The 17,320-nt window shown below is 45.8% G+C and overlaps 2 protein-coding genes across 7 annotated transcripts in view; one reads left to right on the top strand and one right to left on the bottom strand.

Annotated features, from left to right (window-relative positions):
* SHISA6 (shisa family member 6) overlaps positions 1-9,307 on the top strand; it is a 616,361-nt gene extending 607,054 nt beyond the window's left edge. The window contains exon 7 of the transcript XR_007768732.1: positions 8,993-9,307. The gene's annotated coding sequence lies outside the window, so the exon portion shown is untranslated. The remainder of the gene's footprint in view (positions 1-8,992) is intronic.
* Positions 1-17,320, bottom strand: part of DNAH9 (dynein axonemal heavy chain 9) — a 392,319-nt gene that overhangs the window by 116,993 nt on the left and 258,006 nt on the right. For all 6 annotated transcript variants that reach the window (XM_050919194.1, XM_050919196.1, XM_050919197.1 and 3 more), the window contains one exon: positions 1,724-1,888. In XM_050919194.1, coding sequence (XP_050775151.1) covers positions 1,724-1,888 — 165 coding nt within the window. The remainder of the gene's footprint in view (positions 1-1,723; positions 1,889-17,320) is intronic.

The following is a 17,320-nucleotide window of genomic DNA, read 5'->3' as shown; positions in this document are numbered from 1 at the left end:
ACCTAGCTTGGGCATAACCAGCCATGTAGTTGATGGGGCATGGCTCAGGGAAGTAGAACAGAGAAACCTATGCACCTGAACACCAGAGTATATACCCTACACTGGCTTTCTACATGCCCAGGGAGTGTCTTCCACATCTACCCTGCTGTTTTTAGCAGCGTAGTGTCCTGCTGCTGGAGCCTTTCAATATAGCTAGTAGCTTCACGCGGTGGAGAAAAGTGTAGGCATGGCCTGTGTGGTCGACACACCACAAGAGTAGACACAGCCATAGAGAGGGGGATAGCTAGTGGCATGAGACCGAAGAGGGCATCTCTGGAGCAGAACACGGAGGGGTCCAAAACTCTGAGAGGTGGTATGGAAATTATCCTAGCAGCTCTTACACTGCCAGATATCAAAGGGCTCTTATGCCTCACATTCTGTTAGCATTGTTTTTCCAGAATGAGCATGGAGTTGACCTGCAGCATGTTACTCAAGAGTCCTGCCAGTAAAGCAACTCAAAGGCCACATAGACTGGATCCCAAGTGAGGTCTAATTCCAACATTCAGTCCCCGTACAACAGGGTGGGTAGTGATCCACTTCGCAATTGGAATTTGATTGTTCTTGTTTTAGAAGCTAAAACTGCAGGAAAACTTGCATTCCAATGGAGAAGAAAAATGCTGAAAGAACATTGCATTCTCTCCACTGGAGCTTGATTCAGCCCCACAGCAAAGGCTGGTTCCCATGCCCAGGGGCTTGTGAGGAAGGTTCAGCCACATGAAACGTTGCAAAGCTGAGGATGGAGGTACATAAAGTATTTCAATGGGTGTAAGGAAATGAGAAGGCAAACCACCCACAGAACAGAGTCAGAGGGAAATACACTGCTGGCTTTGGCTTCCCCAGACACCATCAATCAATGGCTCAGTCTTAAGGCTATGAGGACAATCGTTTCTAGAGTTCACACAGCCTTGCTCAAATGTCCTCTGTGTTCTTTTTTGTGACTGAGCCAGGTCTGTAGGAGTTCAAACAAAATATCTTTGTCAAGCAGAACAAATATGATTTCACATTCAGAGCTGTTAGAAACAGCCTAAGAGTGGAGGGGAAACTGTTAGCCTCTCAGCGAGGTGGGGGTCCCACGCTGAGAAATGAGAGCTGTTGTTCATGCTTGAACCCCCAGCAAAATGATAGGGAAGGGATGACTTGTGTCTGACAGATAGAGGGAAAATGTGCAAACAGTAAGACAAGCTGTGTAAATAATAATGGTGACAGTGCAGACTGGTTTAAAAACCAAATTTACGCCCAGGGGAACTGCATGGGTACTAAACATCTGAGTTTCTGCAGACTGAATCTGGATCACATAAACACCAATGGATTCCAGCTTGCACCTGGGCTAAAATTCTGGCTTAACTGAGGAAGTGCAGCGTATTCAGAATTAATCAAATAAGTAAGTAAATAAATAAATAAAGCCACAGTATTAAGCTGCAGCAGTGTAATCCATCTCGATACAGTGTTTAAGTTTTATTGTTTTGCATCAGACACTGCCATTTTCTCCTCTTCCTAAACAGGCCATTTAACATACACACACTCTGAAGAATTGAACTGCTCAGAGCCAGCCAGATTAGAGAGCACAGGAAATTATACTGATTTCGATTCTCTATGCAGCAGAAGGGGCAAGAGGAACATATTCATCTTTAAGATGAATAACATCACCCATGTTCCCTTCTTCTGGCCCGGACTTTGCTTTTACCTTTTCTTCAATTTCCGCAGCTGTCTGTTTGGTGGTCTCCAGGTTTTCCACCAAGGCCGTGTCCCCGAGGAAGTTCCCAGATGCTGAGGAGAGCCGGGACAGCAAATTGTCCTCCAAAGTTTTTAAAGTGATTTTGAATCCATTCTGCTGCTTTGTGAGGTCTGACTGCAAATAAACAATGAGGGATGTTTTAGCCACAGACCAGTGTCAAGGGCAACGCGTCAGCATTAGATTGAAATTTTCACAACCCACTTGCACAAGCCAGTGTTTATCATGGCCTTTTGCAGCAGAAATCAATCCAATCCCTACTATGCTGCTCTCTCCAAGAAACCCTGAACATGTACGGACTAAGAAGGGACAGGAGATGTATGCCCCGCAGCTACAAATGTATTCAAAATAAGAGAGCACAAACTGGTTTGGAGAAAAAGAATTGGGTCAGATCTCACAAGCACACACCCCCTGCACCCTCCCCACTGACATCTCCTGTTTCATGCTTGAGTCAGTCTGGATAAGGATGGCCCTTGGTGCAGTCCACCACTGCTAGCATGGCTGCCACTCTCTCCCATCCCCAAAGGTCCCAGTACACCTGCCCATGACACATCAACACACGTCATCTCAGAACTGAGAGCAAAACAGGTAAAAGTCTGATAATTAGAAGCAAAAATGGCCCAAAAGCAGAAAGTTCACTTCTATTCAAAGAGATTAGTGCAAGACACATTGCCAGATAGTTCAGTTTCATAACTCAAGGCACAATAATGTCTCCACTTAGCTGTTACTATGGTTTGTATTTGAGTAGTCCCCAGAGATAGAGCCCCATTGTGCCAGAGAATCTAAGGCAGTCCCTGACACAGTTCACAATCTAAAAGACAAGACAATCAAACAGATATAAACAACTAAATAGCCACTTGTTGAAGTACAGACCTTGTAAATTACAGGGCCATTACAGTTTTCCTTCATATAACAAATCCCTCCATAACAACCTGCTCTGTGTCCAGCTGCCACTCAGTTATCTTTCCTCTGTAAATAATGGTTAACAGAAGACACAGTTTATGGTGAAATGAAGGCATCTCTTCCTCAGCTTGGTGACCCTTCACAAGTAGATTCTGCCCTTGCACAAGTGATTGCAACTATTGCTCAGCCTTTGCCGGGGGCACAGTGCTGTACTGGGATGAAGGTACATTATCCAAGAGGGCGGTTGTTTTACAAATTCTCATTTTTTAACATTGTAGTGAGGCAGACTGGCCTCCCATGGACTCGGAGGGGGAGGAACCCCTCACTGAGCCCTGGTGGGCAGAGCCAGGCCACACTCACCCCCTCCTGCTGGCAGTCAGTGGGCGGGCTCAGAAAGGTGGGTCTGAAAGCTCAGTTGGGCTGCAGCTGCTGGAGGAGCTAGACGCCTCCTGCTTGCTCCCGAGCTTGGAGACTGCTGCTGGCCCCTGGGGAGCTGAGGACTGGCCGGAGCTGTACGCTGACCCGATAGCGGAGGAGCTGCCAGCACTACCACCGGTCTTCTACCCAGACGATCTGGACAACCCTCTACAGGACCAGGTACACCCTGCGAGGGAGTCAGGAAATGGCCCAGCGGCAGCTGACCCTAGTCTGACTGCAGCACCACCTGAGCACAGGTCAGCATGTTGCAGTCAGGATTCCCGCTGACCCAGTGGCAAATCCCGCTGCCACTGTTAGGGCCTTGGGCCAGGGTGCAGTGGAGTGGATGGGCCTGTGCCCCGCCCTGCCGCCCCAACACTGGGGTGGCTGTCTCCCCCTCTTGAGGCCAAGAAGCCACCACTTGTCGGCCATCTGTCGGAGCCAGGATGCGCGAAGCCCTTGCTGGTCGGCCCTGACCTCAGACCAAAGCTATAGACTTATTGCCCTTCCCTGACTGAGGGCCTGGGCTACCTGTCTGCCTTTTTTGCTCGGCCCCTGACTGCAGGCCTGAGCTATAGACTCCCCTTGCCCTGCCCTGACTAAGGATCTAGTCTATTTAACTGAGTTTGTTGCTCGGCCCCTGACTATGGGCCTGAACTCTAGACTCTTGCCACACCACTAATTCCCCACGACAGGTGACGCCCAGAGACGTAGTGAGGTGGACTGGCCTCCTACAGACCCGGAGTGCGAGGAATCCCACTGCCGAACCACTACAACAATGGCAAACCATGCACCTGTCTTGTGCACTGCTGAGTATAATATAAGCTTGGCCTTTCTGCTACTGTGCTGTCAAAAAAAAATAATCACAAATATTTTAGCACATAGAGAAGCCTTTTGAAAGATGAAGGCATTTAAATCCCCAGCCTGTACTGAACTAACATCGCTTTGTGGCTCAGAGAACTGGCAACAGACAAAGAGCTTTTCAGCACTAAGGATCCTACCCAATTCTCACTAAAGACAGAGAGATTTCAAATGCACTTGGAGCAAGCCTGAGGTCAAAGCTGCCATCAGATGGCAATTCAGTGTCAGCATGAAATGATCTGGTTCTCTGAGCTCGTTTCAGGCACACAGGCATCCATGCCACCAGAAAGCAGCATTTCTACCCTCACTCTGGTTGATAATCTCATTTATGAGACAAGAGACAGAATAGTCCATGGAAACCAAACCTTCCTCTTATTCTTAAACCCCTCTCAGTCCAGGGCTGAGGAGTTATGTACCAGGAGCCCTGAACTGCCCCCCAAGCGGTATTTGCTTTGTATATTGAGGAGTTCAGGCTGTCGCTTCTGAATCTTTCATTGATAATAAATCAACTTTAAATCTTCCAAAATACTGCACTGAAATATTGCATATGCTATTCACACACACACACACACACACACACACGTTCCATATCAATGCAGCACCTACAGTATGTAGAACAGCTAATGCACTGAAGTGTGCAGGTTGTTGGCATTCCAGCTAGAAATCCTTGTTTTCAGGGACTTATTTCTTGGGCATTACATGCAGGACTTTGTGCAAGGAAGTAAATATTTTATAGGTTTTTTTGACACAGAAAACTGATTTGGCTATAATTTTACATGTTCCTGTCATTCAAACATGGCCTGCATTTAAAATGACATTTTGCAGGGTATTAGTAGTCTAGAATGTGAGCTGGAGGCCCTGGAGTTATGAATAAGGATGGATTTTTTTTCTCTCTTTCTCTAATAGCTCATAATTCCTATGTAATGCCCTTAAGTGCAAACAATGAACTGCACATGATGCTGTATTCCCCACAGATGTCTATACCTGATTACTAGTCCGTTATGCTATTGTTTTTAATGTCACTGAGGCTATGGTTAGTTATTTGTACAGTGGAATTGTTGGTTGTTTGATATTTCATATACTACAACGAAAACGGAATTTCGGGGGGAGGAGGGGAAAGGTTATCATGGGGCATTTCATGTTTTGTCCCACTACCAAAAGTTAATCCCTTCTCTGAGGTAGCTCTCCTCAGGGCTCACAAACTGCCACCCCCTCAAGCCTCACTGATAGATGAAGGAATTGGATTTCTCTATACGTGCAACTATTATCAGAGATCAAAGATGCTGTGCCTGCCTAGCTGGGCCAGCAAACAGCAGCCTTTCCCAAGAGTCTAAAAAGCACATTCCATACAGTGATTCTGCTGCTCTAGTTCTTTTGTCAAGGCCTCTCTCTCCAACCCTGCCAGGAGCAGCCCACCTCCTCGTCCTGTTCAGGGGAACAGTTTTCCAATATATCTGTAAAGATAAAGGTCAATTTTTGGAGTAAAGTGTCTATAGCTCAAAACCCTGGGGAAGTACATCCACACCTGGCATCTAGCTGGGACCCCGTTAACACTGGAGCCTCCCCGTAGCCTTTCACATATCAATACTCAGGCCTCTGGGCAGTAGAGGTCATAGTCACAGTGAATCGTTGCCTGCTAGAGCACACTTCTGGGTCTCTGGAAGCATTGAGATGATAGCTATGCTCAATCTTTTCATTCATAATGGAAACTGTGAAAGTAGAATGAATTATATTGTGAAAATAGAAAGGATTAAAGAAATGCTGTCTGTACCTTCAAGCAAAATTGTTGGAATGCTGCAGTCCAGGTGTAAGGAATACAGACATTAACATAGAACAATTGCACCATTTAAGGGCAATTGGTGAAGTATTAGCCTTAGATCGATAAGAGTTAGTAAGGAAGTAGGATATGCATGCTGTGCCCCAGGTGAATTTTACTGATTTGCTTTCTTTGTCCCTTTGTCTAATTCCCGCTCTTTTATCTGTATAAATAAGATAGTTTGTGTCTTGCATGGTGCTCACATTATCTGGATGTTATTAGCAGAGCGCTGTGCTAAAAAAATAGAGTAGTCTGACAAACTGTGAGTCCTGAGTCTAACTTTGACAAAACCCATCTTTGACCTTTTAGGCCCTAGGAGGTTGATACGGATTCAAAATCTCAAGGTTGATCTATAAAAGCAGCAAAGAATCCTGTGGCACCTTATAGACTAACAGACGTTTTGGAGCATGAGCTTTCGTGGGTGAATACCCACTTCCTCAGATGCATGTAATGGAAATATCCAGGGGCAGGTATATATATGTGTGCTAGCAAGCAAGCTAGAGATAACGAGGTCAGTTCAATCAGGGAGGATGAGGCCCTGTTCTAGCAGTTGAGGTGTGAAAACCAAGAGAGGAGAAACTGGTTCTGTAATTGGCAAGCCATTCACAGTCTTTGTTCAATCCTGAGCTGATGGTGTCAAATTTGCAGATGAACTGAAGCTCAGCAGTTTCTCTTTGAAGTCTGGTCCTGAAGTTTTTTTGCTGCAGGATGGCCACCTTAAGGTCTGCTATAGTGTGGCCAGGGAGGTTGAAGTGCTCTCCTACAGGTTTTTGTATATTGCCATTCCTAATGTCTGATTTGTGTCCATTTATCCTTTTCCGTAGATAGAGACTGTCCAGTTTGGCCGATGTACATAGCAGAGGGGCATTGCTGGCATATGATGGCGTATATTACATTGGTGGATGTGCAGGTGAATGAACCAGTGATGGTGTGGCTGATCTGGTTAGGTCCTGTGATGGTGTCGCTGGTGTAGATATGTGGGCAGAGTTGGCATCGAGGTTTGTTGCATGGATTGGTTCCTGAGCTAGAGTTATTATGGTGTGGTGTGCAGTTACTGGTGAGAATTTGTTTCAGGTTGGCAGGTTGTCTGTGGGCAAGGATTGGCCTGCCACCCAAGGCCTGTGAAAGTGTGGGATCATTGTCCAGGATGGGTTGTAGATCCTTGATGATGCGTTGGAGGGGTTTTAGCTAGGTGCTGTATGTGATGGCCAGTGGAGTCCTGTTGGTTTCTCTCTTGGGTTTGTCTTGCAGTAGGAGGCTTCTGGATACACGTCTGGCTCTGTTGATCTGTTTCCTTATTTCCTCGTGTGGGTATTGTAGTTTTGAGAATGCTTGGTGGAGATTTTGTAGGTGTTGGTCTCTGTCTGAGGGGTCAGAGCAGATGCGGTTGTACCTCAGTGCTTGGCTGTAGACAATGGATCGTGTGATGTGTCCGGGATGGAAGCTGGAGGCATGAAGGTAGGCATAGCGGTCGGTGGGTTTTCGATATAGGGTGGTGTTAATGTGACCATCACTTATTTGCACCGTGGTGTCAAGAAAGTGGACCGTGTAGATTGGTCCAGGCTGAGGTTGATGGTGGGGTGGAAGCTGTTGAAATCATGGTGGAATTTTTCCAGAGTCTCCTTCCCATGGGTCCAGATGATGAAGATGTCATCAATGTAGCGTAAGTAGAGAAGGGGTGTGAGTGGACGAGAGCTGAGGAAGCGTTGTTCCAGGTCGGCCATGAAGATATTGGCATATTGTGGGGCCATGCGGGTGCCCATAGCAGTGCCACTGATCTGGAGATATATATTGTCATCAAATTTGAAATAGTTGTGTGTAAGTATAAAGGCACAGAGCTCAGCAGCCAGTTGTGCTGTGGCATCATCAGGGATAGTGTTCCTGACAGCTTGTATTCCATCTGTGTGTGGGATGTTTGTGTAGAGAGCCTCTACATCCATGGTGGCTAGGATGGTGTTTTCTGGGAGGTCACCAATGCATTGTAGTTTCCTCAGGAAATCAGTGGTGTCACGGAGATAGCTGGGAGTGCTGGTGGCATAGGGTCTGAGTAGAGAGTCCATATAACCAGACAGTCCTTCAGTGAGAGTGCCAATGCCCGAGATGACGGGGCGTCCAGGATTGCCGGGTTTGTGGATCTTGGGTAGTAGAGAGAATAACCCTGGTCGGGGCTCTAGGGGTATGTTGATTTCTTCTGGTGTTAGTGTAGGGAGTGTCCTGAGTAGATGCTGTAGTTTCTTAGTGTATTCCTCAGTGGGATCTGAGGGAAGTGGCCTGTAGAATTTGGTATTGGAGAGTTGTCTGGCTACCTCCTTTTGATAGTCAGACCTGTTCATGATGACAACGGCACCTCCTTTATCAGCCTCTTTGATGATAATGTCAGGGTGGTTTCTGAGGCTGTGGATGGCATTGCGTTCTGCACGACTTAGGTTGTGAGGCAAGCGATGTTGTTGTTCCACGATTTCTGCCTGTGCACGCCGGCGGAAGCATTCAATGTATAGGTCCAGGCTGTCATTTCGACCCTCAGGAGGAGTCCATGTGGAGTTCTTTTTCTTGTGCTGTTGGTGGGAGGGCACCCGTGTATCAATGCACTGTTCACTGTTGTCCTGGAAGTATTCTTTGAGTCGGAGACGGCGAAAGTAGGCTTCCAGATCGCCACAGAACTGTATCATGTTGGTGGGGGTGGCAGGGCAGAAAGAGAGTCCCCGAGATAGGACAGACTTTTCTTCTGGGCTGAGTGTGTAGTTGGATAGATTGACGATATTGCTGGTGGGTTAGGGGTACCACTGTTGTGGCCCCATGTGGCAGGTAGGAGTTTAGACAGCTTACAGTCCTTTTTCCTTTGAAGAGAGGTGAAGTGAGTAATGTAGATCTCCTGTCTTATTCTAGTGAAGTCCGTTTGTATAGAAGTTTGGTTATTAATGAGAGTCTCCAGGTAGGAGAGCTCTTTTTTGATGTTTTCCTGTTTGCTGTATAGGATGCTGATCAGGTGGTTCCTCAGTTTTTTTGATAGAGTATGACATAATCTCTCACTGTGGTCTGTGTAGTATGTAGATAGCAGTGGATTTTTTACCTTTAGTCCATTTGGTATGATGTCCATCCGTTTGCATTTGGAAAGAAAGATGATATCTGTCTGTATTTGTGCAAGTTTCTTCATGAGGTTGATGGATTTCCATTCCATACGGCTAAATGCAGTGCCTTGCATGGTGTCAAGTATCAGAGGGTAGCCGTGTTAGTCTGGATCTGTAAAAGCAGCAAAGAATCCTGTGGCACCTTATAGACTAACAGACGTTTTGGAGCATGAGCTTTCGTGGGTGAATACCCACTTCCTCAGATGCATGTAATGGAAATATCCAGGGGCAGGTATATATATGTGTGCTAGCAAGCAAGCTAGAGATAACGAGGTCAGTTCAATCAGGGAGGATGAGGCCCTGTTCTAGCAGTTGAGGTGTGAAAACCAAGAGAGGAGAAACTGGTTCTGTAATGGGCAAGCCATTCACAGTCTTTGTTCAATCCTGAGCTGATGGTGTCAAATTTGCAGATGAACTGAAGCAATGCCCCTCTGCTATGTACATCGGCCAAACTGGACAGTCTCTACGGAAAAGGATAAATGGACACAAATCAGACATTAGGAATGGCAATATACAAAAACCTGTAGGAGAGCACTTCAACCTCCCTGGCCACACTATAGCAGACCTTAAGGTGGCCATCCTGCAGCAAAAAAACTTCAGGACCAGACTTCAAAGAGAAACTGCTGAGCTTCAGTTCATCTGCAAATTTGACACCATCAGCTCAGGATTGAACAAAGACTGTGAATGGCTTGCCAATTACAGAACCAGTTTCTCCTCTCTTGGTTTTCACACCTCAACTGCTAGAACAGGGCCTCATCCTCCCTGATTGAACTGACCTCGTTATCTCTAGCTTGCTTGCTAGCACATATATATATACCTGCCCCTGGATATTTCCATTACATGCATCTGAGGAAGTGGGTATTCACCCACGAAAGCTCATGCTCCAAAACGTCTGTTAGTCTATAAGGTGCCACAGGATTCTTTGCTGCTTTTACAGATCCAGACTAACACGGCTACCCTCTGATACTTGAAGGTTGATCTAGAATCTTTGGCTGTCTCTGTTGTAATATCACTGTATTCCACAAAGTCCTGACATCTCCTGACATCCAGACACAACCACTTGGCTTCTTCTATTCATTTCTTCTGGAAACTGGTTCCTAATGCAATAACTCTGTCCCAAGGCAAGGGTTTGTACCATGCCAGTTCCATGCCAATATCCCCAATGCCAAGTGTATCCCTCTCATTTGAAGCATGGCAGAGGAATGTAATTTTCTCCCAAGCAGACTGATATTTCTTCTTGTGTTTGGGGGAGGAATAATGAACCTTTCCTTGCTTCAATTTCTCATTAGCCACCACAACTCAAATCCTATGGCAGGACAGAGACGGGTAAGCAAAAGGTGTTGGAGTGGCTTAAACAGACCATCAATTCAGGGGATGAGCCGCCTTGCCTTCTGCTGGAATTTGGATGTGAGACTTCTCACAAACTGTTGATAGCTGCCGATTTCAGGAGTTCTCATGAGTTAGGATCTGTTCTGACCTCACTGAAATCAATGGAAGTCTTTCGATTGACTTCAGTGGGAGCTGGATCAGGCCCTAACTCTGGAAGATGGCAGTAGCAGATATATCTGACCTTCCCATAGCCTGCTCTGGTGAAGAAGAGAATGGAGCAGTAATGTGACTCTGACTGCCCTCAACTACACCTACTATAAATAAAAAACAAACAAGCCTTTCAGGATTACTCATTTTAGAATTAAACTTTCTCCTGATCCCACCTATGCAGTTCATAACTACCCAGTCTAATCCAGTAGCTCTGGAATTGTACTGCCATACTCGTTTTCTTCTATCACACTCTTTAGAGACAATGGCAGAACTATTATCTCTCGACTGTATGCCTCTTAACAGTAATGAATAGTAATGAATCAGCTAATGGTGCCAGGATAGTCCAATACACTGCAAGTAGAGCATTCTAAGTCATTCTGAATCAGTGACTTGGACTTTTTATCTGCATGTAATAGTTTATCTACATTTTTCAATTATTTTCCACCAGTTTTTGAATAATTTTGATCTTAACAGGATTACACACAAAAAGCTAAGTTAAATGGAATGTCCAAGAGGAAATTAATAGTTCTATATTGAGAGCAGGGTTTGAATAATGTGCAGTAAATAAGGCCACACAGGGAACAAGGAGGATACAACAAAATATTGCATAACTGCTCACTCAAAGAGCATGTTCCATCCTGCACACTGAGTGGGGCAAGAGATCCTGTGGAAAAATAGCACGTGACCATGTAATTCAAGACTGTATCAAAATGCATACATATCTGCATACTGGAGGTTCCTAGTTTTTGAGTGCTTGAATGATCTGATAAGTCATTAGAACAATTAAAGGATTAGAAGAGAGTTTGCCCTAATGTGATCATTTCAAGGAGCTCAATCTATTTATCTTAACAAAGAGAAAGTTAAGAGGTGACTTGATCACAGTCTGTAAGTACCTACATGGGGAACAAATATTTGATAATAGGCTCTTCAATCTAGCAGAGAAAGATCTAACATGATCGAATGGCTGAAAGTTGAAGATAGATTCAGACTGTAAATAAGGCATACATTTTTAACAGTGGGAATAATTAACCATTAGAACAATTTACCAAGGGGCATGGTGGATTGCTCATCACTCTTGATTTTTAAATCAAGATTAGATGTTTTTAAAAAAATCTGCTCTAGAAATTATTTCAGGAAAATTCCGTGGCCTGTATCAGAAGTCAAAGCTGATGATCACAATGGTCCCTTCTGGCCTTGGAGTCTATGAATCTATGGAATCTATGATTCTGTGACTTTTTTTTTAATATAACCTAAAAATTACACCCAAAAAAACTTTTATAAAAGGAAACTGAAAGTGCAGAAATTCCATCATATAGAATCACACTGACACCCAAATGGGTCATCAGCATGGCTGAAAGACATGGTTACTTGCTATAACTGTGGTTCTTCTTCGAGTAGATGAAGGCATGCATTCTATTTAGGTGACTCGCAAGCAGTACCCCAGTCTGGAGGCAGGGCTCCGAGTCTATTGGAATGGAGATTGCAGGACCACCCTTTCAAGTCCTGGGTCTGCTCTGGAAGATGAGATTATAGCATAATGGTCCGTAAACGTATCTGTGGACGACCACATGGCTGCCATGCAAATGTCCAGTATAGAAATGTCACTGAGAAATGCTATGAACGTTGCTTGCTCCTTCATGGAGTAAGCCCAGTATCTGTTGACCTATCTCATATGCAGTCTTGATATAGGATGTTATCCATCTAGAGATGGTCGATGTAGAGACAACTTGCCCCTTCATGTGGTCTGCGTATGATACAAACAGATGAGGTGAAAGATGAAACAGTTAAGACCTGTGTAGATAAAAGAGTACATATTGTCTGATTGCCAGGGTATGGAGATGCTGAATCTCCAGGGAAGAATGCGTCATAAGGAAAAAACACAGGTAAATACACCAACTGATTCAGATGAAATTGAAAGACCACCTTGGACAAAAGCTTTGGGTGTTGTCACAGCGTCACCTTGTCCTTGGAAAATGAAAGCCTGCAACTCACACACGCTTCCTGCGGGTATGATAGCTATCAGGAACATGGTTTTCTGAGATAGGAGGGGCAGTGGACAGGATGCAAGGGGCTCGAAAACAGGGCCAATTACAGCAGTTAGAACTGTGTTTAGGTCCCAAAAAGGAAACGGTTCTCAGGCTGGATCATATAAGCGGAGAAGCCGGTTCAGAAATCTTGTCATCATGCCACTGGAAAAATCTGACTTCCCTTGAATATGGGGATGAAACACTGATATTGCTGCCAAATGCTCTCTTAGTGAACTGAGTGCAAGGCTCAATTTCTGAAGATGTAGCAGGCACTCCAAAATGTCCTGGATGGAAGTCCCGGTCAGTTGGGTCCTGCTGGCCAAAGACCATACCACAGATGTGATTGCAGAGCCATTGGCCATTATCTTTGAAAACTCATGGCGATCCAGGGAGGACCCGGACGACTGGAAAACGGCTAATGTAGTGCCCATTCTTAAAAAAGGGAAGGAGGAGGATCCAGGAAACTACAGGACAGTCAGCTTCACCTCGGTCCCTGGAAAAATCATGAAGCAGGTCCTCAAGGAATCAATTCTGAAGCACTTAGAGGAGAGGAAAGTGATCAGGAACAGTCAGCATGGATTCACCAAGGGCAAGTCATGCCTGAGTAACCTAACTGCCTTCTATGACGAGATAACTGGCTCTGTGGACGAGGGGAAAGCGGTGGATGTGTTATTCCTTGACTTTAGCAAAGCTTTTGATACGGTCTCCCACAGTATTCTTGCCAGCAAGGTAAAGAAGTATGGGCTGGATGAATGGACTATAATGTGGATAGAAAGCTGGCCTGATCGTCGGTCTCAACGAGTAGTGATCAATGGCTCCATGTCTAGTTGGCAGCTGGTATCAAGCAGAGTGCCCCAAGGGTTGGTCCTGGGGCTGGTTTTGTTCAATATCTTCATTAATGATCTAGAGGATGGAGTGGACTGCACTCTCAGCAAGTTTGCAGATGATAGTAAACTGGGAGGAGCGGTAGATATGCTGGAAGGTAGGGATAGCATACAGAGGGACCTAGACAAATTAGAAGATTGGGTCAAAAGAAATCTGATGAAGTTCAACAAGGACAAGTGCCGAGTCTTGCACTTAGGATGGAAGAAACCCATGCATTGCTACAGACTAGGTACCAAATGGCTAGACAGCAGTTCTGCAGAAAAGGACCTAAGGGTTACAGTGGACAAGAAGCCAGATATGAGTCGACAATGTGCCCTTGTTGCCAAGAAGGCTAACGGCATTTTGGGCTGTATAAGTAGGGGCATTGCCAGTAGATCGAGGAACGTGATCATTCCCCTCTATTCAACATTGGTGAGGCCTCATCTGGAATACCGTGTTCAGTTTTGGGCCTCACACTACAAGAAGGATGTGGAAAAACTGGAAAGAGTCCAGCGGAGGGCAACAAAAATGATTAAGGGGCTGGAGCACATGACTTATGAGGAGAGGCTGAGGAAATTGGGATTGTTCAGTCTGCAGAAGAGAAGAATGAGGGGGGACTTGATAGCTGCTTTCAACTACCTGAAACGGAGTTCCAAAGAGGATGGATCTAGACTGTTCTCAGTGGTACCAGATGACAGAACAAGGAGTAATGGGGCTGGTCTACACTATGGGGGAAAATCGATCTTAGATACGCAACTTCAGCTACGTGAATAACATAGCTGAAGTCGAAGTATCTAAGATCGAATTACTCACTGTCCTCATGGCGCAGGATCGATGTCCGCGGCTCCCCCTGTTGATTCCGCAACTCCGTTCAGGTTGGTGGAGTTACGGAATCGATATAAGCACGTTCGGGGATCGATATATCGCATCTAGATGAGACGCGATATATTGATCCCCGAGCAATCGATTGCTACCTGCCGATACGGCGGGTAGTGAATACGTACTCATGGTCTCAAGTTGCAGTGGGGGAGGTTTAGGTTGGATATTAGGAAAAAGCTTTTTCACTGGGAAGGTAGTGAAGCACTGGAATGGGTTACCTAGGGAGGTGGCGGAATCTCTTTCCTTAGAGGTTTTTAAGGTCAGGCTTGACAAAGCCATGGCTGGGATGATTTAGTTGGGGTTTGGTCCTGCTTTGAGCAGGGGTTGGACTAGATGACCTCCTGAGGTCCCTTCCAACCCTGAAATTCTATGATTTCATGAACCTTTTCCATTTCGCTAAGTAGGCCATCCTAGTAGAGGAATGCCTATTGTTGAGTAAGATTGGTTGGACAGCTTCAGAGCACTGTTCTTCCTCCTCATTCAGCCACATTGTAAGGTGGAAGAAGATGACTGCAGAATGGAGGATGTGGCCTGTAAAGTACCATTTCAGCAACCAGCCCAGTGTCCTAGCCACTTCAATTATTGAGATGAATTTTTTTTTTCGCTTGTTGTATACTAAGTTCCAGCAAAGACCTGCTAAGGCAAGCTGGGGGCAGGGGGTAGCTATCACATGAAGTGAGCTTGACTCTACCCTAGCACGTCAGAGAGGTTGGGGTGTAAGTGTCTATGAAAAACAGGAAGTCTGTATATATTCAGGACTGTTGTTACTAGAAAATATGACTGCTAGACTATCTGCTCAGAAATTGCTTGCTTAACAATTTTTTTTGTGTAACATATTTTTGTAACACCAGCTTTCTGTCTAGTGACCAATTTGTTTTTTTGATTGACAGCTCTTTGTAACTTTTTTGAGTATAAGAGGGGAACTGTGGGTTTGGGTCAAGCAAATCACTTTGTGGGCACATCAAGAAGATCTCGAGCCACCAACGGTAGGCCAGCCACTGGAAATCTGTGGCTGAATCACCCAAATACCACTCTAAACTCCTGAGGCATAATCCTGAAGGGGTAATTATCAGTTTGGCATGCTCTATAACCTATTATGTTTGTGTGTGCTTGATACTAAACAAAGCAGGGATTTTCAGTAAAGGTATTCGAATAGGAATATTGGAGAGTAATAAATACTGGCTTTAAGTGAAAACACATGGTTTTGATTTGTTTGTGTCAGCCCTCTAGCAGACAGAAGTGCTGCATCTCCCTTGGTCTGTCCTGATATCTCCTTGTGGAGAGTAAATTTACCAAGAGCTTTGGGTTCGGGGGAACTCTGGGTAACACGGCCGTAGCTCTGAGTGAGCAGGTCAGGATGAAGACGAAGTGGTATGGAAGGTTGAACTGACAGAGCAAGGTGGTCTGGGAATCAGCACTGTCTCAGCTATGCTGGAGCAACAAGGATAGCTTGGCCTGATCTGCCTTGAGTGTGAGGATGACCTGAGGAATGACCGGAACAGGTGGAAAGGCATACAGAAAAGTCAACTGCCAGCTGCAGTAGAAGGTGGTGGAGAGAAGGCCCAGACTGAGGTCTCCTCGAAAGCAGAAGTTGAAACTGTCCGTTTTCCCTCTGTGACAAAGCTCTGAGCTTGTAATTGGTGGGTCCCGTGCTTCTGGCAGATTCAGTGGCCTCAAAGCTCGCTAAGACCCTCAATAGGACCTCTCTTTCCCAGCACAGTGGTAAAGGTCACAGCTTATTGAGCTACTTTCATCACAGGCCAATATGGGAGGTGCCCAGGTGGAATACTCACAATCTCTGTTGCTCCTTAGAGCTCAGTAGGTGCAGTTTGGCCTCCTGCCTGGACCAAAGTCTGCTTCCCCTGTCAAGGGGATCTCTGTAGCGCATGGGGGAAAGGAGGGAACCTGGGCCCACCCTTTACACCGAGTTCCAGCCCAGGGACCCTAATGGTAGCAGCTGTTGGTGGTTTTCCCTTCACGACTGATGCTGCTTTGATTTTCTTGGCCACTTCCCCATGGTCCCCTTTTTCCAAGCTTCACTCTTACCTCAGGAATCAGCAATGCTTTACGCTCGAGCTTCTTTCACTTGGGCTTCTCCTGAGAGAACTAGCAAGGAGAGCTTTTAAGCAGTATGAGTGGGACCTTAATTCCATTAGTCTAACAACCGTAACAGACCCTTTGTCGGTTGATTGAGGTCAGGTGCCGGTATTAGCCTAATGACCTTAACTAGTTAAATTGGCATCAGGTGTCTTGATTGGCCTGGAGTAGCCTTTGTTTGGCTATCCAGGGAACAGGGACCTGCTCATTCTGAGGCTGATATACCTGCCTTCCATTACTCTCTTATATCCTTCTGCCCTGAGTCCGTCATACCTCATTGCAAACAGGTCGATCATGGGGATGCTCCATGTTGCAAAGACAACCTGGAGGGACCATGAGTGACTCGAAGAGAAAACTTTGCTGAGATGGTCTGTGAGATGGTTTTGTACCTCCAGCAAGTGGACTGTTACCAGAATGATGTCATCTTTGATGCGAAATTTGCCTCCAGAATGCACATCGCCCGTGTTTGTTCACACACACATTGTGGTGGTATAGTCAGTGAGTATGAGGAGCACTGAGTGCCTGATGTGATCCCAAAAGGCATGGCATGCATTGTGAATGGTCAAAATTCCAGAGCGTTGATATGAAATGAGGCTTCCTGTTCCGACCATAGGCTCTGCACCCTCAGTAAAACCAGATGCACATCCCAACACAGAACGGAAGCACTGGTAACCACTATTGGTTGGAGAGGACTGAATGAAGGGGACTCCTTGGCACACATCCAGTGGGGACTTCCACCAGCACAAGGAATCTAGGACTGGTGGAGGAAGAACATAAGAACGGCCATACTGGGTCAGACCAAAGGTACAACTAGCCCAGTATCCTATCTTCTGACAGTGGCCAATGCCAGATGCTCCAGAGGGAATGAACAGAACAGGTAACCATCAGGTGATCCATCCCCTGTTGCCATCTCCCAGCTTCTGGCAAACAGAGGCTTGGGAAACCATCCCTGCCCATCCTGGCTAATAGCCATTGATGGACCTATCCTCCATGAACTTATCTAGTTTTTTTTAACCCT

The sequence above is a fragment of the Gopherus flavomarginatus genome, chromosome 12, assembly GCF_025201925.1.
Source record: "Gopherus flavomarginatus isolate rGopFla2 chromosome 12, rGopFla2.mat.asm, whole genome shotgun sequence".
Taxonomy (NCBI): domain Eukaryota; kingdom Metazoa; phylum Chordata; order Testudines; family Testudinidae; genus Gopherus; species Gopherus flavomarginatus.
The sequence above is the reverse complement of the archived record's forward strand: the minus strand, read 5'-3'. Positions and strand labels throughout refer to the sequence as shown.